The 25,281-nt window shown below is 39.1% G+C and overlaps 1 protein-coding gene across 2 annotated transcripts in view; it reads left to right on the top strand.

Annotated features, from left to right (window-relative positions):
• cacna1eb (calcium channel, voltage-dependent, R type, alpha 1E subunit b) overlaps window positions 1–25,281 on the top strand; it is an 89,992-nt gene that overhangs the window by 55,596 nt on the left and 9,115 nt on the right. For both annotated transcript variants that reach the window (XM_072687279.1, XM_072687280.1), the window contains exons 23-40: window positions 1,173–1,232; window positions 1,337–1,443; window positions 4,440–4,536; window positions 4,867–5,027; window positions 6,339–6,476; window positions 6,844–7,045; window positions 8,168–8,332; window positions 8,567–8,677; window positions 11,247–11,327; window positions 13,534–13,653; window positions 13,863–13,928; window positions 14,494–14,585; window positions 15,220–15,394; window positions 16,854–16,981; window positions 19,740–19,836; window positions 22,713–22,818; window positions 22,939–23,046; window positions 24,700–24,800. In XM_072687279.1, coding sequence (XP_072543380.1) covers window positions 1,173–1,232; window positions 1,337–1,443; window positions 4,440–4,536; window positions 4,867–5,027; window positions 6,339–6,476; window positions 6,844–7,045; window positions 8,168–8,332; window positions 8,567–8,677; window positions 11,247–11,327; window positions 13,534–13,653; window positions 13,863–13,928; window positions 14,494–14,585; window positions 15,220–15,394; window positions 16,854–16,981; window positions 19,740–19,836; window positions 22,713–22,818; window positions 22,939–23,046; window positions 24,700–24,800 — 2,115 coding nt within the window. The remainder of the gene's footprint in view (window positions 1–1,172; window positions 1,233–1,336; window positions 1,444–4,439; window positions 4,537–4,866; window positions 5,028–6,338; window positions 6,477–6,843; window positions 7,046–8,167; window positions 8,333–8,566; window positions 8,678–11,246; window positions 11,328–13,533; window positions 13,654–13,862; window positions 13,929–14,493; window positions 14,586–15,219; window positions 15,395–16,853; window positions 16,982–19,739; window positions 19,837–22,712; window positions 22,819–22,938; window positions 23,047–24,699; window positions 24,801–25,281) is intronic.

Here is a 25,281-nt window from a genome sequence, read left to right on the forward strand (position 1 = left end):
AGTTTTATCAGAATCAGAATCAGGATCAGAATCTCTTTATTTCACCAAGTATGTTACACATACAAGGAATTTGTCTTGGTGAGAGCAACACATATGACAAGTAACAAAAACACAGAACACAGATTATTTACAGTATTAAACTAAAGGAAAATTGCACTAAACAATAAATAGGATAGGGGATCCATTTTAAAAATATACATTTTACAGTGGCTTTGACAGCCACTTACAGTGTCTAAGACTGCCAGACTGACCATTTTTCTGTTGGATCACACAGATGAATGGATGGATGGATAGAAAGACATATATATATATATATATATATATATATATATATATATATATAGAGAGAGAGAGAGAGAGAGAGAGAGATAGATAGATAGATAGATAAATAGATAACATTATTAATCCTAGAGGGAAAGTCAGGTATTACAGGAGTATAGTAAAAAGCAAACAATAGCAAAGCAAAGTAAAGAGTAAAGATGCCTCCCATACATATACAGATTCATAAACAGAAGAAAAATATAATAATAAGAATATACATGTCTTTATTGTTTGTAATAAAGGGCTTAACATGCTCTGTTAACGTGACCCACTACTGCTCTGTCTGTAGATTTTTTTTTTTTTACTGAAGCTCTGCATCAATATTGTGAGAATATTTACTGTAAAAAATAACACTAAACCTGTATTCTACACTGTCATGGTTAAACATTGGTAGTTAATTTGCAGTTGTGTGTAGTGTGGGCCCCACAGATTCCTCTCACGATTACTGTATCTACTGTAACTGTAGGTTAACCCTTATTTATAAACAGAAATGAAAGAAAAACCTGGGTAATCTGGAGAGTTGGAGTCTGGCTGGGAGACAGAATTAGGCACAACATCTAGAAATCAGCTCGCCGAATTGACAACACATCGATGCCCCATGCACACCTTTCTACAAACAAATCTATGTCAAGTATAGGGAGATGCAGTCCACGTACCAAATTCAACGTATACAGTGTTACAAAACTCTGTGTAACACTGTAAAAAATGCCCCCGAAGTCTCTTAAAAAAAAGGTTTATCCATGTCCTCACTATATGTAGCACCTGTGTTTGTATTAACTGAATGCCTGCATCTGGTCATGTTTCTGTATTATTATATATTATATTATGTATCTTGTTTCCTTCTCTTGCAGGTTCTCCGTTACTTTGACTATGTTTTCACCGGAGTTTTCACGTTTGAAATGATTATAAAGGTACTGCTTCTTCCAGAACTGCAGAGACTTTCCATGTTAAGTATTTAAACATGGCTCTGTCCTGAAATCTTAGTAATGAACGATTGACTTTTATACATGTACAGATGATCGACCAGGGCTTAATTCTGCACGATGGCTCATACTTCCGGGACTTGTGGAACATTCTGGATTTCATAGTGGTGGTTGGAGCTCTCATTGCTTTTGCTCTCACGTGAGTGTCTCCCTAATGCCCTGTTACCTACAGGTGTAGTGCCATAATTACTGCATTAACACTGAATTCGTCCCTGGACACGAAATGTACCAGGGCTCCTGCTGACAGATACAGGTCATCTGGAGTTTATGGCCTACTGGAATTACAGTCAGTGAAAGTAGCCGCATGAGAGTTACCACAAGAGTTTTGACTGTGAGGGCATAAACTGATCCAGTTTTTCCGTAATGAATAAACTTTTCAATTTCAAACTCTACAATTATGACTTTAGAAAAAAAGGCCCTCACCCTTTCCACTTACTTTACTCTGACAGGAGGTACCCAGACATCAGATGTGTTGATCGGTTTGATCGGTTGACTTTTTGACAGTTAAAGATGGCATATTACCATGGAAAGGTGAAGCTATAAGGTAGTAATGGATATTGGAGGGGAAAAGGTCTTTACTGATGCTGTAACAGATCTAGCCTAAATTAGCACACACTCCCACTGTGTGATGTGGAAGTGTTAGCTGTGTGTTGCATCCTGTGGGATTGTTGAGTGTTTGAGTAGTTTGAGCATGATAGACTAATTCTATCTACTAATAGGAGTTGATGGTAAGTGAAAAGCTTCAATTTAAAAGCAGCTAATTTTATATTTCTGTAATTCATCAGGTTTCTATTGGTATCAGCCAACAGCCTGCCAACAGAGAAGCCTGGGAAAGAGTCAGATGCATATAATGTGGGAGAATACTGTGAGTTAGGGGGAGAACTTTGAGAACTATGGGCTGGAGTTCAGGTGGCTTCTGCTTTTGCTAGAAGGCCAAACCCCTCTTTGATAAGTGTGGCTAGGACTGAGAGACAAGACTGAGTTAAAGGGAGGTGACGAGGTGGTGGTGGGTTGCGAAGAGGTTGTGGTGAATACATGAACAAGCTAGAAATGGGCCTTATAGTTCAATAGATTGGGAGGATGAGGGGCTTTAGGTAAGTTTCTCTTTCCAAAAATAAGTTATTTCATAACTCTACTTTGATACACTGTTTTCTGGTGCTGTATTGGAAGTGTTCCTCTCTTATAATGCAATTGTTCAGAGTTACATAACTATACACACTGTTAATAGCCTACTGTAGCTACTAGCTGACTTCCAGTGTAAATATTAAGTGCCAGGTTAATTCTATTAGGCACTTTTTCAGAGGTTATGAGAAAGCAAAATATTGACAATTACATTAATCATTGTTAAGATGACATCACAACATTGTTCATTTTTATTTAAACGAATGCTTAATCCATGCAATACAATAAATTAAGCAAATTGTTGTTGTTTTAATAGAGAAATGAAGTCCATCATAAAAAATGCATGCATTTAGTCATGGAGTCAGAGTGGTGATTTAGAGTAGACTCTGACTCTTTGTAGTGGTGATAGGACAGGGAGGCATTGCATCTACTATCCAAGATGACTGGTCAACCTGTAAATCTTTTCTGAGTTTTATATAATGCTGGTAACGGTAAAATAGTAGTGAATTAATCTGTTTTTATTGAAATACACTATATGTCCAAATGTTTGGGGACACCCCTAATGAATGTATTTAGCTACTTTAAGTTGCACCTATTGCTGACACACAGATCTGCAAATGGTATGCTTTTCTAGTCTCTGTAGATACATACTGCCAATAAAATAGGACTCCCTAGAGTATATAAACATGAACCTATTGGCAGCATCCTGCCTAATGCCAGACATAGGCTAGAGGGTTATAAAGCCCTCCCCCCAGCATTGAGCTGTGGAGCAGTGGAAGAACTGTGTTCTTTGGAATGATGGATGGTGCTTCATCCAAAACTTTTGGGAGGAGTTTGGAAAGTTGGGGATGTGATGGAGTGGTTATCATCCAACGAAATCCTCACAGCAATGTTCCTCCAAAATTCAGTTCCCTGAACAGTAGAGGTGGTTACTCCACCAAAAACAGGAATAAATCTTTTTAATATCCTTAATTTCAGCAGGTGTCCCAAAACTTTTGTCCATATGGTGTATTTTGCCTTGATGGGTGTTTTAGACCAAATGGGTCTAAAACTGGATTGTCTGGATTAGATTGTCTAGAACTGTGTGTTTAGGACCATTATTTGCATCTTAATCGTTTAATTTTGCAGAAATTTGGGGATAGAAACTGTTGACTTCTCCTTTTGAGAAAAGTAGTCTGAATAACCTGTTATGTGGAGCTGCAGTTCCTCTGTTATTAATCTCAGTCTTACTGTAAATGTTCATCTGCTGTCCCTCTCTTCCTGCCTCTCTTTCTCTGTTATCTCTGTGGACTATGTCTTTGTGGCTGCCAGGAATGTTATGGGGTAAAGGCAGACATTTCTCATTCCTCATATTGTTGACATACATGCAATATTCATGTCAGTAACTTTTTGTGGGCGTACAGGTTGTGTGGTGTTTGGTCAGTTACTTTGGTTGTCAGTGTTCATCAGTTCTCATTTAACTGAGTAGTGTAAAGTACAGTGGCCTGGTATTTTTAGCCTGTGTTTAAGGTTCTAGTTACGTTCTGTGGTAAATTCCAGATTCTAGAGTTATAAACCAGAGTGGACACATCTCCAAATCTTCCAATCAAGCAATTATCCATTTTAAATGAAACTTTTTATGATTGTTTTTAATGTTAATTTTGGCGGGTTACTGCCCCCTGCTGGTCTGGAGTGGACACATCTCCAAATCTTCCAATCAAACAATTATCCATTTTAAAAGACACTTTTCATGATGATTTATAGTGGCATTTTTCCAACCTCTCAAGTGAAGCAAAACCTATATATTAACTTATATATTAGTTCTCCTGCCACAGATTAATACAGGATCCCAGGCCAGGAGATGTCGTTGAATGTACCCTCTAGGTTATAACTCTATTACATCCTTTCTTTGTGCTGCTTGTTTTTTTGTTGTTTTTTCTAGTGGGTGAGTATTATGTCTGCAAGTTGAGTGTGTGTTATGTGTGTGTTAACATCCTTTTCAAATCAGACTAATGCAGATGTGATTAATCACAGAAACAACAAAGGCAGAGACATCAAAACTATTAAATCGCTGAGAGTCCTGAGAGTTCTCCGGCCTCTGAAGACCATCAAACGGCTTCCCAAGCTGAAGGTACCAGGTTTTTTCCTCAGCCACTGGTCGTCCCTTAGCTCAGTTGCGCTCAGTTCTGTGTTTTGGCAATTTTTCATACTTTTATAAAAGGGCATGATTTTCAGGCCTGGAATTTAACAGCAGGGGATTTGACTGGTTCTCAGTAGGGATCCAGAGATAATGTTTCAGAAGACTCTTCCTTTTGCTGAAGATAGAAATGTTTGGATTAGAAGTTCACCAAAAATAATATAATGTGATATAATTCGGTGTGTAGTTCTGACTGGATGTCAGAATAAATGTTTTTTGTCTGTGTGTGTCTGTGTGTGTTTGTGTGTGTGTGTGCGCGTACAGGCTGTGTTCGACTGTGTGGTGACGTCACTGAAGAACGTCTTCAACATCCTCATCGTGTATAAGCTCTTCATGTTCATCTTTGCTGTGATAGCAGTGCAGCTCTTCAAAGGGAAGTTCTTCTACTGTACAGACGGCTCCATGGGCACTCAGAGAGAATGCCAGTGAGTCTTATCCATGCAGTTGTGTTAATCTTTCTCTCTCTCACACACACACACACACACTTGCATAAAACATACATCCTGTGGACTAGCATTAACCCGTTAATTCTAATGATATATAGACATAGATTATATGTTTATTTGGGTTTATTCTAATGTTATATGGATTTATATAGAGGTAGACACTCTCACTGACCACTGACTTTATGTTTATTTGGGTTTATTCTAATGTTATACAGGGTTATATAGAGGTAGACACTCTCACTGACCACTGACTTTATGTTTATTTGATTTATTCTAATGTTATATAGAGTTAATTACAGATAGACACTCTCACTGACCACTGACTTTATGTTTATTTGATTTATTCTAATGTTATATAGGGTTTTACAGGTAGACACTCTCACTGACCACTGACCTTATGTTTATTTGGGTTTATTCTAATGTTTTATAGGGTTATATAGAGGTAGACACACTCACTGACCACTGACTTTATGTTTATTTGAGTTTATTCTAATGTTATATAGGGTTATATAGAGGTAGACACACTCACTGACCACTGACCTTATGTTTATTTGGGTTTATTCTAACGTTATATAGGGTTATATAGAGGTAGACACTCTCATTGACCACTGACCTTATGTTTATTTGGGTTTATTCTAATGTTATATAGGGTTAATTACAGATAGACACTCTCACTGACTTTATGTTTATTTGATTTATTCTAATGTTATAAAGGGATTTACAGGTAGACACTCTCACTGACCAATGACTTTATGTTTATTTGGGTTATTCTAATGTTATATAGAGTTATATAAAGGTAGACACTATTTGACCACTGACCTTATGTTTATTTGAGTTTATTCTGTTACATAGAGTTTTATAGAGGTAGACACTCTCACTGACCACTGACTTTATGTTTATTTGGGTTATTCTAATGTTATATAGAGTTATATAGAGGTAGACACTCTCACTGACCACTGACTTTATGTTTATTTGGGTTTATTCTAATGTTATATAGGGTTATATAGAGGTAGACACTCTCACTAACCACTGACTTTATGTTTATTTGGGTTTATTCTAATGTTATATAGGGTTTTATAGAGGTAGACAATCTCACTAACCACTGACCTTATGTTTATTTGAGTTTATTCTAATTGTATGTAGTTTCTTTTAGTTTATTCTACTTTTATAGACACACTTACTTCTTATGTAGTTTTAAATACTTTTCTAGGAGTCCTGAGACTCTGACAGAACCCCTGTATTTGAAAACTGGTATAGCTGTAATACCTTTCTGACCCTGTCTGTGTCCAGAGGCTACTATATTGATTACGGACGGGACAGGAAGGAGGTGAAGAAAAGGGAATGGAAGAGGCACGAATTCCACTATGATAACGTTATGTGGGCGCTCCTCACTCTCTTCACTGTGTCCACTGGAGAGGGCTGGCCACAGTATGTCCTCACTCTCCACCCACACACCAAAATCAACAACTTTTCCACAGAGGGAGAAAAAACTTCTGGGCTTTCTGCCATTTTGGTCTAATTATCATGAACCTTCAAGATGTTGGGAGTTCATTATTCTTTTTTTCTCTCTCTCTCTCTTAGAGCTACGGCATACCAACTGGGAATAAATCAAACAGTCAGCTTTCAATTTATGCAAACAGAATCAACTAAATTATTGGATATGTTATTGAATCAGACCAAATTTGTAGTTCTTTCGAGTGGATAAACACCGAATCTCAGCATCTGACGCATTAATACAGTAGTTTGGATTATGCAAACATTTTAATTACCTGTTTGGGTATTTTTTTCCCCTCAGGGTCCTTCAGCACTCAGTGGACGTGACTGAGGAAGACCATGGCCCCAGCAGAGGCAACCGCATGGAGATGTCCATCTTCTATGTTGTGTACTTCGTAGTCTTCCCCTTTTTCTTCGTGAACATCTTTGTCGCCCTCATCATTATCACGTTCCAGGAGCAAGGGGACAAAATGATGGAAGAGTGCAGCTTGGAGAAAAATGAGGTTAGCCTCTCTTTTTTAATAAAAATGACACTCTTTTAAAAGCTAAGGGGCCTAAATCAGATCCAGGTGCCCAATCATTTCCCTAATAGATCTTTTGCACGTCTAAGATCTACTCTTATAGGACTGGTTTAAGCCTAGTCCAGGACTACATCAGTGGAGATTTTCCAGTGAAAGGATATCCTAGTCCAGGACTTGACCTAATCCCGTTTCAGGAGACCAGCCCGTTACATTTCTATGGGTTTAAATACCAAAACAGGCCTAATTAATTTTTACATGACCATTTCCTGAACGTAGTATTAAGTATTTTTGTTACTGTACCTTTAAGACTAATATATAAACGGCCTCTGTACTGATTGGCTGTCCTGTATTGTACCCCATTCAAAAAGCAGTCCAGGTTGAAGCACTTATTATAACATCAGCATGAACAAGGCCCATATATGGAGACTATAGAGAGTAAATGATACACTATATGGACAAAAGTATTGGGACACCAGCTCATTCATTGTTTCTTCTAAAATCAAGGATATAAAAAAGGAGATAGATTTTCCTGCTTTTGTTGGAGTCTCTACTGTCTCTACTGTCCAGGAAAGACTTTCTACTAGATTTTGAAGGTGCATTGCTGTGAGGATTTGATTTAGCATTCAGCGACAAGAGTGTTAGTGAGGTCAGGATGTCGGATGATCACAATTCCAGCTCATCCCCAACTCCCCAACACATCCCAAAAGTATTGGATGGAGCACCAAACATCATACCAGAGAACGCAGTTCTTCCACTGCTCTGCAGCTCAATGCTGGGGAGGCTTGATACCCCTCTAGCCCACGCCTGGCATTAGGTATGGTGTCTGCTCCTATTCTACTGGCAATACTTCTCTACAGGGACTAGAGAAGCTGCATCTGTGCATTGTAACATCTGTGTGAGCTATGGGTGCAACTTACAGCAGCTTAATGCATTCGTCAGAAGGGTCATCCACATACATTTGGACATATAGTGTCAAAGTTAGCCACATAGCGTTTTCACATTTTTAAGTCTATCTAAAACTTTTGCGTTGCCACAGTTTAAGGTGGACAAAGACCAGCTTTACCATTCATCTTTCTAATCCAGTTCCTTCCATCGCTGTTTCAGAGAGCCTGCATAGACTTTGCTATCAGTGCAAAGCCTTTTACGCGATACATGCCCCAGAACAGGCAGACCCTCCAGTACCGACTCTGGCACTTTGTGGTGTCACCATCGTTTGAGTACACAGTTCTGGTGATGATTGCACTCAACACCGTGGTCCTCATGATGAAGGTAACAGTGGCTTTTCAATTGCATATTCTGTGTTTGATCAATGCTTTTGACCCAAGCATCCATTTAAGTATTGGATCAGAACTGAACCCAGTGGTTGTTACTTTCATGGCTGTGAAAGTAAAGCTATTTTGATAGGTGATAGGTGATAGGTTGATGTGTGCTTTGGGTAATGCAGTGGCGGCTTTACCGTAGAGCAAAAAATCTTCATAATCCTCCCTGTATGTTGGCCTGCAGTACCACTCGGCCCCGGCTGCCTACGACATGGTTCTGAAGCACCTGAACACGGCCTTCACTGTGCTGTTCTCTCTGGAGTGCATCCTGAAGATCATGGCCTTTGGCTTCATGGTGAGTAAACGTCCTGCACCTAAGCCACTGTCCTGCACAGTTTAGTCCCACTTTGCTGGTATATTTCGATGTTCTTGTAGACCCTGGCTGACTTGGGGGGGGGGGGGGGGGGGTGTCAGTATAGGATTTGTGAACTGGGCAATGCATACACTCTTAAAATGTCCTTCAAATGGTTCTTTGGGGGATGCCATAGAAGAACCACTTTTGGTTCCATAGACAAGTTTGTAATGTTGAGATGTGTGAGTGTGAACCTTTAAGCTGATAAAGAAACATTTACATCAAGTGAAAGTTGTTTAGACCTTTAAATGGTTCTTCACACTGCTCTCTTCCTCTCTATTATAAACATGGTTCTTCATGAAAACCACAGTGGTTCTTGTGTGACATCCCTCACAAGTGTATAAAGAATAGAAATCTACCCTTAAGTTACAGTTGAACAATATTACAGACAAACTTCAGGCAGCTGCTACTTTTTCAGCTATGTGACTTTTTCAGCTTTTCTAGATTCTTTTACACCATTAAGCCAGATATTCATTTAACTGTTAGATGCCATGGTGGTCATGAGATCCAGCTCTGAAAAAACTTACAGTAAAACAGTAAATAATTATGATGAACCCCAATGACTCGACCTATTTAGCAAAAATAGAAAATGTATTTGTTCAATATCAATAAATAAAAAATATTGAATTTACAGTTGAAACCAGAAGTTTAGATACACAATATAAAAAGACACATATACATTTTTTCTCACTTTCTGACATAATATCAAAAACTTTTCCCGTTTTAGGTCAATTAAGATTACCAAAATTATTTCTATTTGTAATATTGCACCCAAGGATGAGCCAGACTTGTGCAAGTCCACAATTCTCTTCCTGATATCTTTCGACTTTTCCATGATGTTATACAAAGAAGCAGTGTGTTTCAGGTGTGCCTAATTAACTCAACTTTAATGTTGCCAATAAAACTATGTTTAAAGGCATAGTGATCTTAGTGTATTTAAACTTTTGACTTTGAAGAAAGTAAAAATAAATTCAAAAAAAATCCCCTCTCTCATTATTTTGGCATTTAGTAAATATAAATAATTTTGGTAATCCTAATTGATCTAAAACGGGAAAAGTTTATTCTAAATTCATGTAAAAAATGCATATGTCTTTTTATATAGTGTATCTAAACTTCTGGTTTCAATTGTATTTTATTTATTGGTTGAAATTATACAGTTACTCTCCCAAAGTAACTGTATTCTGAATACTGTCTTTTCAAAATGTAACTAAGACTAAATACACATACTTTATGTCTGAACTCTGAATATGTATTCCCAGTATATTTCTTAAAACAAGGAAAATTATCTGCCAATATATTCAGAATTTCACTTGATAAAGTCATTGAAAATAATAAAATATTTGTATTAATACATTTGGATGGTCCATTGTAGATGCCTCATAGACAATCACCTAAAATTCAGTTAACAAGTTGAATGTAAATGACCATTGAACATAACCCTACACCCTAACCTTAACCCTAACCCTAACCTTGCCCTTAGCCTTTTAGGATTAGGTTTAAGATTTAGGATAAGGTTGGGGTTAGGATTTAGGGTTGATTTAAGGGTAAGGTTTATGTAAGGGTACTGGCATCTACAATGGACCATCCATATAAAGTGACACCCTAAATTTAATACTCGTATGATAATATGCTTACAACAGTTTGAGAAATATTAGCTTTATTATATTGCTATATTAGCAAAATATCATTTTCTGCATGTGATTTAAGCATACCGTTAGTTAACTGGGGTATAAGCTTTCATTACTTGTTATTTTTAGCCAAAATGTTGCTTTCGGATGAAGATTTAGGTGAGGCCAACTGGACCGACATTAAAATATCCAGCAGCAGTAACAAAACAAACTAATTTTAGGTCTTAGTCTTAAGCCATGTGTTAAAACTCTGGAAGCATGTGTCCCTGCACTGGAGGCTAGACATTTTGAGATAAATATTTATTTCTTACGGTTTTTGAAGCCGATACACTCCGGTCCCTTGGCTCCCATTAAAAGCAGCGGGGGAGGTGATCTACTTGTGTAAATTTCTCCCAGGGAAAAAAAACACTTCATGCCAATAATGTCTGCCTGCATGACAACCTAAAGAAACATGAGCTTATTTGCCAACATGTCAGCGACGCCCTCTCAGCGGGATCTCACTGAGGCCCACAACAGTAAATTTCACAGTAAACCTAAACCCACTGACTTTTCTTGCTCTGACAAAATTAATCATGAATACTATTCATTCATCTAGGATGAACTTTAAATGAACTTAATTCTTTTTATTTTTTCATTAATAAAAAAAAAAGAATTAATTTAAAAAACACTGTGCTAAAACATCACCTCAACTCATAGCACTATAGTGAGGTCACTTTTTCTGCTTTTAGAGCAACCTATTGTCTCAAGACAGTAGTATTTCTGTAGTACGGGTGTCTACTAAAAGCCATTTACTGTGAAAGTCATTTATATACTGTATAAATTTAATATGCAGTATCTGATCCAGCTACACATTTATGACCTCCTTTCTTGCTTTCTTCTCACAGAACTATTTCAGAGACACTTGGAACATCTTTGACTTCATCACTGTGCTGGGCAGCATTACTGAGATCATCGTAGATTTACAGGTGAGGATTTTTTTTTCACAGGTGTGAAACTATGTGCTTTACTATGCATGCAACAATATTGGAATTGTGGGCAATAGTGATATTTGTCATCCGCTTATCTGACAATACATAATCAGTGATAAAATGTAGAAATTGGGTCTAAATCTATGTAGATTGGCATTAAAGAGAAATACAACCTTTGTTTATTAATTATTAATGCAACATTTAGGGATTTAATATCATAGCTTAGCATCTTAACACTCCATTCTTCTGAGTACAATAAATGTGCCATCAAATATTGGTGTAAAACATCTGTCAAATGCTGAAATATCATCATCATTGTGTATCTCTAATGTTTATTTATTTATTTATATTAATTTATCATTACATAATTTCTTTGTATTTTATTAATCCCCATTCTTTTTACTGTATATTTGTTCAGTAGCTCGTTCCTCAAAATAGCAGTGATTCAGTGTTGCACGACTACAGGTTCAGTCTGAGGGTCTTTCATTGCTGCTGTTCTCTTTAACCTGTTGCTTTATGAATGCATATGCATATACTACTCTGCTACTGGTTGTAATGCTCTCTCCTTACACCAGAATAGACATGTTAACCCCAGTCCTATACATTTGACATATGCATCCTAATTCATTTTGTTTATTAATATTTACACTGAATCTGTATACCGCACAACACTCATGCAGTACATACAGTTTATTTATCCAGATAGATAGATAGATAGATAGATAGATAGATAGATAGATAGATAGACAGTGTTGTGGTGTTCTTGGAAGGAGACTCGTGACCACCGTTTTTCAATTGCAATGATGAAACGTTTTATTCAAAAGTACCGTGTGGAGAGAGCCTGCCAATTCTCGGTGCCCCTCTGCTCTCTCTCCAGACAGATGAGCATCTCACATTTTATACCCTTCTACAGGTCATGTGTTGTTGCACTATTTCCATATATAAGATGTCACTGTCTAACTCCATGAGGGGTGTAAATCACGCGTCACATACTACATTTGTTCAGTTCATGTATGGCTTTACCAAATTAGGCCTGGGATCACGTTCATGGATCACGTTCTACTTTTCACGGCTAACCCATGGGCCTCACCATATTGTCTCTTAACTCTATACCATTCCTTTAGATCTATAAATACCCGCAGAGCCAATGTATATACACTGCAATAGATAGATAGATAGACAGACAGGCAGATAGATAGATAGATAGATAGATAGATAGATAGACAGACAGACAGACAGACAGACAGACAGACAGACAGGCAGATAGACAGACAGACAGACAGACAGACAGATAGATAGATAGATAGATAGATAGATAGATAGATAGATAGATAGATAGATAGATAGATAGATAGATCTGTACAAGTACAAGACAACAAAATGCGAATAGCATCTACCAGAAGTGCAAATAGTAGATTAGGCAAATATCTGAATATAGATATACATAGAAATATAATATAACAAGTGCAAAAATGGCAGTACTGTGCAATGACAGACAGTACATAAAGTGTGGTATTGTGCATATATAGAACAAAGTGGATAAATAAGAAATAAGAATCTATTACTGATTATGTAAAGCTGCTTTGTGACAACAGTTGTAAAAAAAGATATAGAAATAAATTTGACTTGACTTGACTATTGACATATGAGTAGTGCACCATAAGTACAATGAGGCAGTGGTATAGCCAGTGTGGGGTGGGGTTCAGTGCAGTGTTATAGTTTGTGCCTGTCAGTGTAATGAGGAGTTTAATAGCGTAATGGATGTCGAGAAGAAGCTGTTCCTGAGCCGGCTGGTTCTGGCACAGATGCTCCTGTATCTCCTCCCCGAGGGTAGGAGGTTATGCAGTAAGTTACTTGGGTGTGGGGAGTCCCTGTGAGGAGTGCTGGCGAAATAGCAAAGTTCTTTGTTTATACAGTTCAGTCAAAGACTAAAACTAAGTCTTCCTATGATGTTTACAGCTTGCAAAAGTTCATGATTCAATGGTGACTCAAATAAATCACTTTTCTGGAAGATCTAGGTTTATATTTACATTGATGGCTTCACTCGTATTACAGAGGTGGGCCAATGTAGTGATGGAATCTTGCCCATGGACTCTTATTGGTGTAGTACAGCAAAGCATAGCCACTCAAACCAGGAACCGAACCCCAGTCTCTCACATGATGTATTATCATTCATTCTCATTCCTCTCTCTCTGTTTTACAGTCTGTGAATACCTTTAACATGAGTTTCCTGAAGTTGTTCAGAGCAGCCAGGCTAATTAAACTCCTGAGGCAAGGCTACACAATCCGAATCCTGCTCTGGACCTTCGTGCAGTCCTTTAAGGTAAGGCCTCAGAGTTTCCTCATAGACTTAAGTGATCTAGCACTTTTCTCACAGCAATGTTCTGAATGGGGAGTGAAGCAAATCCCATGCAGAGTCATGCAGAGACTGGTGTAGTCTGAATACCATAACTGAGTGTTGGAGGTTATTGAGAGATCCTCCTTCTGATCATTTCTACACCACTTCTTTCTTTCTTTCTTTCCTCGTCCCAGGCTCTGCCATATGTCTGTCTGCTCATCGCGATGCTCTTCTTCATCTATGCCATCATTGGCATGCAGGTAAGCCCATGTTCTAACATATCGCTTACCAGCGTTTAAAACCTTTTAACAGTTGATAGCCTTTTTACATGCAAATCATGGTACTGTCAAACTTTCTATATACTGTTTCTCCTGCTCTTTCCCACTCACTCTGCATTAGGAAGCACTATGAACACTCGAGTCGTTTCTGGTGTTTTGTAAATGTAATTCTTGATTATGTTTAATTCTTGGTTTCCTTGATGTAATTCAGGTTTGAAACATGACATAGAAAGAAAGTCTAAACAATTGTAAAAACATACATTGTTAAAAGGTATAAGATCCTTCAGGAACCTCTGAAAGTTCTTCAATTTGAAACTGTGGAGGAACCTCTTAAGGTGCTTTGAGGAACCTTCAAGAAAAGGTTAATAGAAAACAAAGTTCATTGAAGGTTTCAAATTAAAAAACCTTCAGAAGTCCCTCAATGATCTTATACTTATAACAGTGTACAAGACCTTCCATGACCTGATTGTGAGTTTGACCAAGCCTGTTCAGCTCAAATGCAGTTCCAGTGTGTGTGAGCTGTGCATTGCCCTGTGTACCTCTCCAGGTGTTCGGAAATATCAAGCTGAACGACGAGAGTCACATAAACCAGCACAACAACTTCAAGACCTTTTTCAGCGCATTGATGCTGCTCTTCAGGTGAGTTCACTGATCAGCGGGTGAACGTAGATTTTACATATACAGCACAAGTCTGGTTGAGCCCAAATGCCTTGAGGTAAGATGAATGAGATGAGGTTAACTTGATATCTTGAAAGATGATGGGTCACTATAATGTCACAGTAGTAACTACAGATTCCATTAACTGAGGAATGACCCCTATTCAGAAGAAAGTGTTCATGTGTGTATAAATCATAACTTTTTGTATACCTGATGAATTAACTGAGTAATATATGCCAGTGTTTCTCATCTCTGGTTCTGGAGGCACCCTGCCCTGCACTTTTTAGTGGTTTAACACACCCCCTGCAACTCTGAAAGGACGTGTTAATAAACTGCTGTGTTGGATCAGGTGTAATGAGAGAAGGGAAACCAGTAAATGTGAAGATAAAGGTGCCTCCAGGACCGCGGTTAGGAAAACTGGATGAGCAGGTCATGGCTATAGGTACAGTTCTGACCTAGATCCTGGATAAATGCCATAATTATGGGATGATATGATAAAAAATTGATAAAATATGTTAACATATGATATTTTGTTTATGAGTATTGCCATAATTGAACAATTTTCAGAGAATCTGAGAGTTTCCTTTGATAATTTTGATGAGTTGTGTTTTTGCAGGAGTGCAACAGGAGAGTCTTGGCAGGAGATCATGTTGTCGTGTTTGGCCAGGCAGGAGTGTGAGCCTGACCCTTCCATTGCCCCTCCGTTCATCTCTCCGGATCACGAGGGTGGCTGTGGCACCGACTTCGCCTATTTCTACTTTGTTTCATTTATCTTCTTCAGTTCATTCCTGGTGAGACTGGAATACTTTTTTATGCCTACTCAATATGTCCAAAAGTTTGTGGACACCTCTACTTAATAGTGAATGTGGATGTGAAAAAAAGACAACGACACTCTAAGGGAGCAGCAGGATTAAGGCCATCATGCCCAAAGCCAAGAGTCAGTTGGGGAATTACCGTTGGGCTGTAGAGCCATGCAACTGCATTCTTTGGAGTGATGGAGCTCTGTCCAGGACCATTGGAATGAGGTTTGATGAGAACTAATCATCAAATCATATCAGCAGCTGACTTCACTAATGCTCTCTTGTGGCTGAACGATATCAGATCCTCACAGCAAAGTTCCAACATCTGGCTGAAAGCCTTATCAGAAGAGGGGAAATAGTTACTGCAGCCAAGTGGGACAAACTCATTATTAATACTCTCGATTTTGGAGAACTTGGTGTCCACAAACTTCTGCAAATGCACTTCTTAGGCATCTGAGGAAATGATATTTTTACTGTTCAACAGTCATGCCTGGTCAGGTGTGGCAGTGAAACAGTAAACACTTGCAGAGATGGAGCAAGGCAAGATTACTGGGAAATACAAACAGAAGTAAACTAAAAGGGACTAAACAGGGTTTGCAGCAAACTAGGGACAAACAGCGAAAACAAAAGCTAAGATGACAAACGAACCTGGACTGGGAAAAACAACAGAACAGCGTCTGGGAGGAAAGGAGCTTATACAATGATAGGGGATTAAATTGAAGGAGGGGTGAGGAGACGAAATCCAATCGTGTGTCTTCATTATTTTCTTATTTTCTATATCATTTGAACACAACAGCTGCTCCAACACACACATACATTTACGGCATTTAGCTGGCGCTCTTATCCAGAGCGACTTACAAGCTGACTCGTATTACACAGGTGGGCCAGTGTAGTGTTAGGAGTCTTGCCCAGGGACTCTTATTGGTGTAGCGCAGCATACAGTCACCCAGACTGGGAATCGAACCCTGGTCTCCCACACGGTGTAATAGCTCACTGGCAGCTAGTGGCTTTATCTGTTGCACCACACCAACCGCTAAGACCAAGACTGTTAACACAATACACACTACTGAGCACACACACCCACATATAGTGAGCACACATGCCCAAAGCAGTGGGCACCCTTCGCTGCGGCACTCGGAGAGCAAGGAGGTTAAGAGCCTTGCTCAAGGGTTTAAAAGTGGCAGCTTAGCAAACCTGGGTATTGAACCCACAGCCCTGTCATCAATAACCCAGTGCTCTACCCCCTGAGCCATACAAGGCCCCAAACCATACAGTGTCTGGAGTTCACAGAGTATTAGTAGGCAAGCAGACCTGTGTCCTTCTAACCAACATATCAGCAACTGTGCTTTGACTGTCAACTGGTGCAGTTACGTTTATTTGCATGTCCTTTAGTGTTTTACAGTGTTTTACTACAATGAAAAAGTAGTAAGTTAATTCTTACCTTCTTTAGATGTTAAATCTCTTCGTCGCTGTGATTATGGACAACTTTGAATATCTGACGCGGGATTCCTCCATTCTTGGACCGCACCACCTGGATGAGTTTGTTCGGATCTGGGGGGAGTACGATCGAGCAGCATGGTAAGCTAGGAGAACATGATTTTTACACTAGTAGTTCCACAGATGTTCCCGGTGTGATTATATATATATATATATATATATATATATATATATATATATATATATATATACACACATTTAGAAGTAGTATATTGTATCTGTCATGCAAAAATCTTGTGTCGCCTTTTTTTGTCAAGTTTAGACATAATGTGAATCTGTCGGATGTTCTTTACATGGTATCAAAAATACATGATGAATGGACCAATAGAAATGCTCCAAAAATATTTTTACATCGACTTCCATTGAAAATGAAGAGGGTTTTGACCTTCTTCTGAAAAGTTTCCATTACGGAGATACAAGGTTTTTGCATGGTGCCAACAAAATACTGGCCACCTATACAACAGCTTTTTAGTTAATTGAACGCTTGGTTTACTTTTTCGTTTGAAATCAGATGTGAGAGGCACTTCTATCAAAAGTTTGGGCACACCTTGAATTGCCTTACCTCTCTGATTTTCACCATAACGTTTGATAACGTTTAACAATATTATGTTAAAACAGCTGTTTGGTAGCATTTACGTTTGAATAGTTACATAGCTTCCTTTCACCCTATTCTTCAATGCTCAGGACCCCACATGGCCCCCTACAGAGCAGGGATTAATTGGGTAGTGGGTCATTCTCACTGTCACTGACTGAAATGGTGGTGGTGTGTTAGTAGTGTGTATTGTGCTGGTATGAGTGGATCAGACACAGCAGTGCTGTTGGTGTTTTTAAACACTCCTACCTAGTTGGTCCACATCTAGTCCTTAATGAGTGCTCACAGGATGCAGCCCACAGGACACTGTTATTATACACTATTGTTGGGTGGTGGGTCATTCTGAGCATGGTGGTGGCATGTGTTGCACTGGTACACAAGTGCTACCTGCTCTGCGGTGGTTCTGTGGGGTTCCTGCCCATTGAAGAACAGGGTGAAAGGAGGCTAACAGTGTATGCAGAGAAACAGATGGACTACAGTCTGAAATTGTAGAACTACAGAGTGCTCCTATATGAGAAGTGGAGATGATATAATGGACAGTGAATGTAGAAACGAGGATGTGGTGTTAATAAAGTGGCCAATTTTTTTCTCTCCAAACTTTTAAAAGCACATATTGAAACTCTATTGGACCTAAGGTGGTTTGAACAGCCAAGAGATTCAGAGGAGTTGAGTGCTGTTAAGTTCTGAAATCATAAACTGGGTTAGATTAGTGAGCTCTGGCATTGTTCCCAAAGTAGTGCTTGTAACAGTCCCACAGCTTTAGCAAAAATTGATACTAAGGACCAAATCACTTTCTATTTCATACGTCAAATTACTGCAAACGAGCAAAGAGAACATGTATTAAAAGACATATTTAAAAGTCTAGACATCTCTTAACCTTTGACAGGCAAAGTATAATAAATGTAATAAATGAATGGGAATTAGAAGGAAATCTCATTAGAGAAATAGGTGCAGGAGAGATCTCCCCGGCCTTGTGACCTCACATCTTCCAGAAATATTCTTTATAGACGCTGGAGTGTGAGCAGACTCTATGTGACAGCGTGAAATCTCGGGTGAGGGCTCACCACATGCCAGCTCCACTCCACACCAAATGAGATTAACCTGCTCTTCTGATGGGGGCGTTAACACATCCCGCAGTGGTGGGGGATTCCTTAAAGAGACGAGCGTGACGAGGGAACAGAACAAGCTCTGTAATGAGATTCACCAACAGTGACACAGTTGGAACCCCAACAGACGGAAAATCCTAAAATGAGTAAAATATCAAAGTTCAGAGATTGGACATGACAGATTGGATGTATGCTTTTTATATTCCCAAAGGCATTTAATTATAAGCACAAAGACAAATATAAGAAGTGAATCCTCAGTATGTATGAATTTAGGCCATACATTTAAGCTGCCCAGGAGGCTCCTCATGAAGCTGCTTGAGAGAGGAGTATGTAAAATTGCATGTATTAAATGAGGGCCACTTTGAAAAATCTAAAATATAAGATAGGTTAGATGTTTTAGGGGCTTAATGGATAAGTCCATGGGTGTTGTGATGTCCTCACTATTATTTAAAAAATACATGCTCCTAAAAATAAAGGCACTTCAGGTGGTTCAGGTGGAGCGATGCCATAGAAGAACCAGCGTTGGTTTCATAAAGAACCATGTTTGTAATGGAGATGTGAGAGCACAAGGAACTCATCAAAGGTCTTGATGTAAAAGTTCTTTACTAATTTACAGGTTCTTCACACTCATTTTTCACATTTTTATGACTTTTATGGTACCAGCATTCCCAGCCAACATGCTCATATGGGGCTCACATGGGTGGAACATGGGATAGGTGGGTTCCAGGTGGGTTCCATGTGGGCATTGGCTTTGAGTGGGTTTGCACGTGTGTTTTGCTACTGCCCACCTTAATCTCACAAAGGCCCCATTTGCAGTGTACAGCCTAGATTGGGTTGATGTTTAACCTCTCCTGTTCCCATCACTTACCCTGGTGGGCACCCATAGGTGGGGCCAACATGGAACCTGAGGACAAAACCTTCTGATTCTCAGTTGGGCTACCCTTACAGGCCCCACATGGACATTGAACCACTTGAAGCACCATTATATTTGTGCTCAAGCCTTTGACTGGTACTGTAGATATGATGGTAATACTTACCAGACATAACAGACTTCATCATGATTGAAAATGCTAAGCACTCAAGTCTTGTTCACAGTAGGAGACCCACCTGACTGAACGTCTCTTGTGTGTTTCTTTTTTAGTGGCCGTATCCATTACAATGCCATGTATGAGATGCTAACACATATGTCGCCCCCTCTTGGTCTGGGGAAGAAGTGCCCAGCCAAAATTGCCTATAAGGTAAGAGAAAGACTCACTTATGTTTTAATATTAGAAACTGAATTCAGCCTTTTCTGAGTATTTTCATACATTTCAGGCATTAACATTTACTGACTAATTCATTTTTGGCTCTGTTACTTTGGTTACACCGTCTGTAGTGGTTAGCGATTGGTTACACTTCTAATAGTGGTGCTTTAGCATTTTATTTTAGACCAAGAGGACATCAATAAGAGAAAATCAGAGTTTAACAATAAAGTATTTGCAAATGTATTCAAGATGTGTTTGGAAAGGTACTTTAACCTGGGCCAAATGTGTTATTACTAAAGATTAGCCCCAGCAGTTTGTACAGAAGTCCCTGTAATTACTGAGTAACACACCTTAGTGTGTAATAAGGCTTCCTTATTATTTTTTAATCAAATCAAGTTTATTCATGTCATGTCACGTCATGATAATCTGGGTTTAAGGTGAGTGTAAAACCTGCACATCTATAAAGCTATGTTTTTAGTTTTCTCCATGTTTTGAACCCTGTAGCTGTTCTGTAGACTGTGTCAGTAATTCTAGATGAGTGGACCAATAGAAATGCTCTAAATGACTTGGAATAAACTCTTATTTTACATCATTTTAGACCATTTTTGCTTTTTCCTGTAAGTCACCATTTTGGAGATACATGTTTTTCATTGGACAGCAACAATATGTATACTGAACATACTGAATATGTATACTGGTGTGATATAGTAATAGCTGAATATTGGAATTGTGCAATAATATACTAGTAATATACTCATTACTGTACACTGTACTACATATACTATTGCACGATTTTAATATTCAGCTATTACTATATCACACCAGAGTGTTCAGTATACATATTGCTGCTGTCCAATGAAAAACATGTGTCTCCAAAATGATGACTTTACAGGAGTCAGCGTAAATGTCCTTAGCTTTTAATGGAAGTCAGTGTGAAGTAAGAGTTTATTCCAAGTCATTTAGATAATTTCTATTGGTCCATTCATCCAGAGCTACTTACACAGTGTACAGAAGCAGCTACAGGGTTCAAACCATGAAGCGATATATTATTTAACAAACACACCTCTGGAACCTGGGCTGTGTTGTCATATCTGTACACTTTAAAAGAACTAATTATTGATTATGAAGGATCTCACATGGTCTTAGAACATTCTAGAGTGGCCCATTCACCTTCCAATATACACGTTTTTCCCCATTTCACACTGTTCTGAGATGTTCTCCCGATTGAAACTGCTCTAGAATGTCTTCCATTTTCCAATGTTCTACCTTAAATTAGAGTTAGAACATTCTAAAAAAGCTCCTTTAAACATTGTTCTAGATAGTTTTCCCTCATGTTACAGTTCTGAAATATTTTCCCCAGTCTCCCATGTTTTGTTCATAGTGTTCTAGAATTCTAGAAGAGCCCATTCACCTTATCTAGAACATTTGCTTTAAAATATACACTCTTTTCCCAATGTTCTCTCCATTTCACACTGTTGTAGGATGTTTTCCCCATTCACACTGTTCTAGGATGTTCTCCTCATTCACATTGTTCTAAAATGTTCTCCCCCATACACGCATGTTCTGCCCATTCACACCGTTTTAGGATGTTCTCCCCATTAAAACTGTTTTAGGATGTTCTCCTCATTCACACTGTTCTTGGATGTTCTCCCCACTCACACCTTTTTTAGATGTTCTCCCCATTCACACTGTTCTAAAATGTTCTCCCCACTCACACCTTTTTTAGATGTTCTCCTCATTCACACTGTTCTAGGATGTTCTCTTCATTCATACTGTTCTAAAATGTTCTCCCCTATACACGCATGTTCTCCCCGTTCACACTGTTTTAGGATGTTCTCCCCGTTCACACTGTTTTAGGATGTTCTCCCCACTCACACTGTTCTAGCACGTTCTCCTCATTCACACTGTTGTAGGTTGTTTTCTTCATTCACACTGTTCTAAAATGTTCTCCCCCATACACGCATGTTCTCCCCGTTCACACTGTTCTAGGATGTTCTCCCCATTCACACTGTTCTAGGATGTTCTCCCCACTCACACTGTTCTAGGATGTTCTCTTCATTCACACTGTTCTATGACGTTCTCCCCATTCACACTGTTTTAGGTTGTTCTCCTCATTCACATTGTTCTAACATGTTCTCCCCCATACACGCATGTTCTCCCCGTTCACACTGTTTTAGGATGTTCTCTCCATTTAAACTGTTCTAGGATGTTCTCCTCATTCACACTGTTCTAAATTGTTCTCCCCCATACACGCATGTTCTCCCTGTTCACACTGTTCTAGGATGTTCTCCTCATTCACACTGTTCTAGGATGTTCTCCTCATTCACACTGTTCTAAAATGTTCTCCCCACTCACACCTTTTTTAGATGTTCTCCTCATTCACACTGTTCTAGGATGTTCTCTTCATTCACACTGTTCTAAAATGTTTTTCCCCATACACGCATGTTCTCCCCGTTCACACTGTTTTAGGATGTTCTCCCCACTCACACTGTTCTAGCACGTTCTCTCCATTCACACTGTTTTAGGTTGTTCTCCTCATTCACACTGTTTTAGGTTGTTCTCCTCATTCACATTGTTCTAGGATGTTCTCCTCATTCACACTGTTCTAGGATGTTCTCCCCATTTACACTGTTTAGGATGTTCTCCTCATTCACACTGTTCTTGGATGTTCTCCTCATTCACACTGTTTTAGGATGTTCACCTAATTAACACTGTTCAAGGATGTTCTCCCCACTCACACTGTTCTAGGATATTCTCCCCACTCTTCTCTTGCAATTCACATTTTTTTGATTACAATTTTGATTGATCTGGTTTTGGTGTGTGTGTGTTTGTGTGTGTGTGTGTGTGTGTGTGTGTGTAAATGTGCACAGAGGCTGGTACTGATGAACATGCCCGTGGACGAGGACATGTCCGTCCACTTTACCTCCACACTGATGTCACTGATCCGCACTGCCCTGGAAATCAAAATCGCCCGAGGTTAGAAAGGACAGAACCTTGTGTGTGAGATGAGAGAGAGAGACACTATCGTTTGTGCTCTGTAAGGATGGTTGGTGGCGTATGGTTCTTCTGATTGAGGGTTTTTTACTGTTCCTCCAGGTGGAGAAGATCGGGTGCAGTTGGACACTGAACTGCAGAAGGAGATCAGTGTGATCTGGCCACATCTGTCCCAGAAGACCTTGGACCTCTTGGTGCCCATCAACAAAGGTGAAGCTCAGAGGCCTTCGATTAGGCCACATAAAGAACCACTTCAGAACCCTTTAAGATCAGAACCTACACATTAACTTCCAATTCTCACTGTTCCACAATACTCCCCCTACACCCCCTACACTGATCCTGTTCTAGAATCCCCCATTCACCTTGTTCGAGAACGTTCTCCCTCAGTTCACACTGTTCTAGGATGTTCTCCCTCAATTCACACTGTTCCACAGCGTTCTCCCTAGATTCATACTGTTCTAGGATGTTCTCCCTCAGTTCACACTGTTCCACAGTGTTCTCCCTTTAACTCACACTGTTCTAGGATGTTCTCCTTCAGTTCACACTGTTCCACAGTGTTCTCCCTCAGTTCACACTGTTCCACAGCGTTCTCCCTCAATTCACACTGTTCTAGGATGTTCTCCTTCAATTCACACTGTTACACAGTGTTCTCCCTCAATTCGCACTGTTCCACAGCGTTCTCCCTCAATTCACACTGTTCTAGGATGTTCTCCCTCAGTTCACACTGTTCCACAGTGTTCTCCCTCAATTCACACTGTTCCACAGTGTTCTCCCTCAATTCACACTGTTCCACAGTGTTCTCCCTCAATTCACACTGTTCTAGGATGTTCTCCCTCAATTCACACTGTTCCACATCGTTCTCCCTCAGTTCACACTGTTCCACATCGTTCTCCCTCAGTTCACACTCCATCAAACTTCTCTGTTCTGGAATGTTGTCCCCATCTAACCTGGTTCTAGGATATTGTTCTTCATTCACAATGTTCTGGAATGTTCTCCCTATCCAAAACATTCTAGAATGTCCTACATTTTCACTGTTCTAGAATGTTCTACTTCAGATTCAAGTTCTAAAATGCTCTTTCCAATATAAGTTATACGTTTCTGAATGTAATTCCTCAATTTACAGTTCTAGAATGGTTCTAGAACATTGCTCTCATGTGGTTCTAGATTTGTTTTCTTTATTCACACTGTTCTAGAATGTTATTTCCAATTTACACTGCTCTAGCATTCTAGTTTTTTTCTCACTTTACACATTTCTAGAACATTGTCCTTATTTCACACAGTTATGGTTCTACAATGTCCCATTCACTGTTTCTAGAATCTCTCTCCAGTTCAAACGTGTTCTGCCCATTCTGCCCCCAGAATGTCCTCCAGTTCTCACTGTTCTAAAATGCTTTCTCATCCATATTGTTCTAGCATGTTTTTTTCCTCACTTTACACTCTTCTAGGAGAGTTGTCCCCATTTCACACAGTTCTCAAACATCCAATCCAGTGTTGTCCTCTTTCACACTGCTTGATACAATGTTCACCCCATTCACACTGGTTCATTTGATTGACCTTATTCCAGCACAGTAAAAAGCCAGTTGTCAGCATCGAAACGTTTGCTGGTGTTGTGGGTCAGTGTGCCGTGAAGTCTCTGTTAGGTGTGTTTGAGCGTGAGGATTTCTGTAGTCCCAGCTGCCATGACTTCTGTAGTGAGTCTTTCAGTCTGGAACAGAGGACATTATTTATTAACATTATTATAATTATAATTAAATAAATTATGAGTATTTATTGACATTGCACAGAGGATACAGCTAATGACAGGCAGCTGTTTAATGTACAAACTCATCTTGGATCTATGTGTGTTTGTGTGTTGTTCTTTAGATACAGACATGACCGTTGGTAAAATCTACGCCTCCATGATGATCATGGATTACTTCAAACAGAGCAAAGCCAAGAAGCTGAAGCAGCAAGCTGAGGAGCAGGTAGGCTTTGGGATTGACTTCTTATGTATTACAGGTTTAGTCTGAACTTGCTGATGAAGAATAAATGAATACAGGTTCCTCAGAAACGCTAAAATTAAGGATTTGCAAACATCAAGTGGTGAATGATTTGAATTAAGGGGTGTTTAAACCTTCTAAACTCCTATAAAAGGACATAATCTTTATTTAACTGTACTTTGTAAGTTGACTTGTATTGCAATAATATAAAATATACAATATTGTCACCTGAATGCTCCATTGCAGAAGCCTCCTAGATGCTCACCTGACATTAAAGAAATGTAAATATTAAATAACCTAAAAGATTTAATGTAAATGAATGTCTACTGAATTTGACCCTGCAACAAGGTAAGGGTTAGGGTAAGGTGCAGAATTACGTTTAATAGAGGGTATGCACGTGACATTAGCGTTCAGTATGAATGCAGCTAAAACACAAAAACAAGAGAGAGAGCTGTTGCGAGATCGT

The sequence above is a fragment of the Salminus brasiliensis genome, chromosome 9, assembly GCF_030463535.1.
Source record: "Salminus brasiliensis chromosome 9, fSalBra1.hap2, whole genome shotgun sequence".
In the NCBI taxonomy this organism is placed as follows: Eukaryota; Metazoa; Chordata; class Actinopteri; order Characiformes; family Bryconidae; genus Salminus; species Salminus brasiliensis.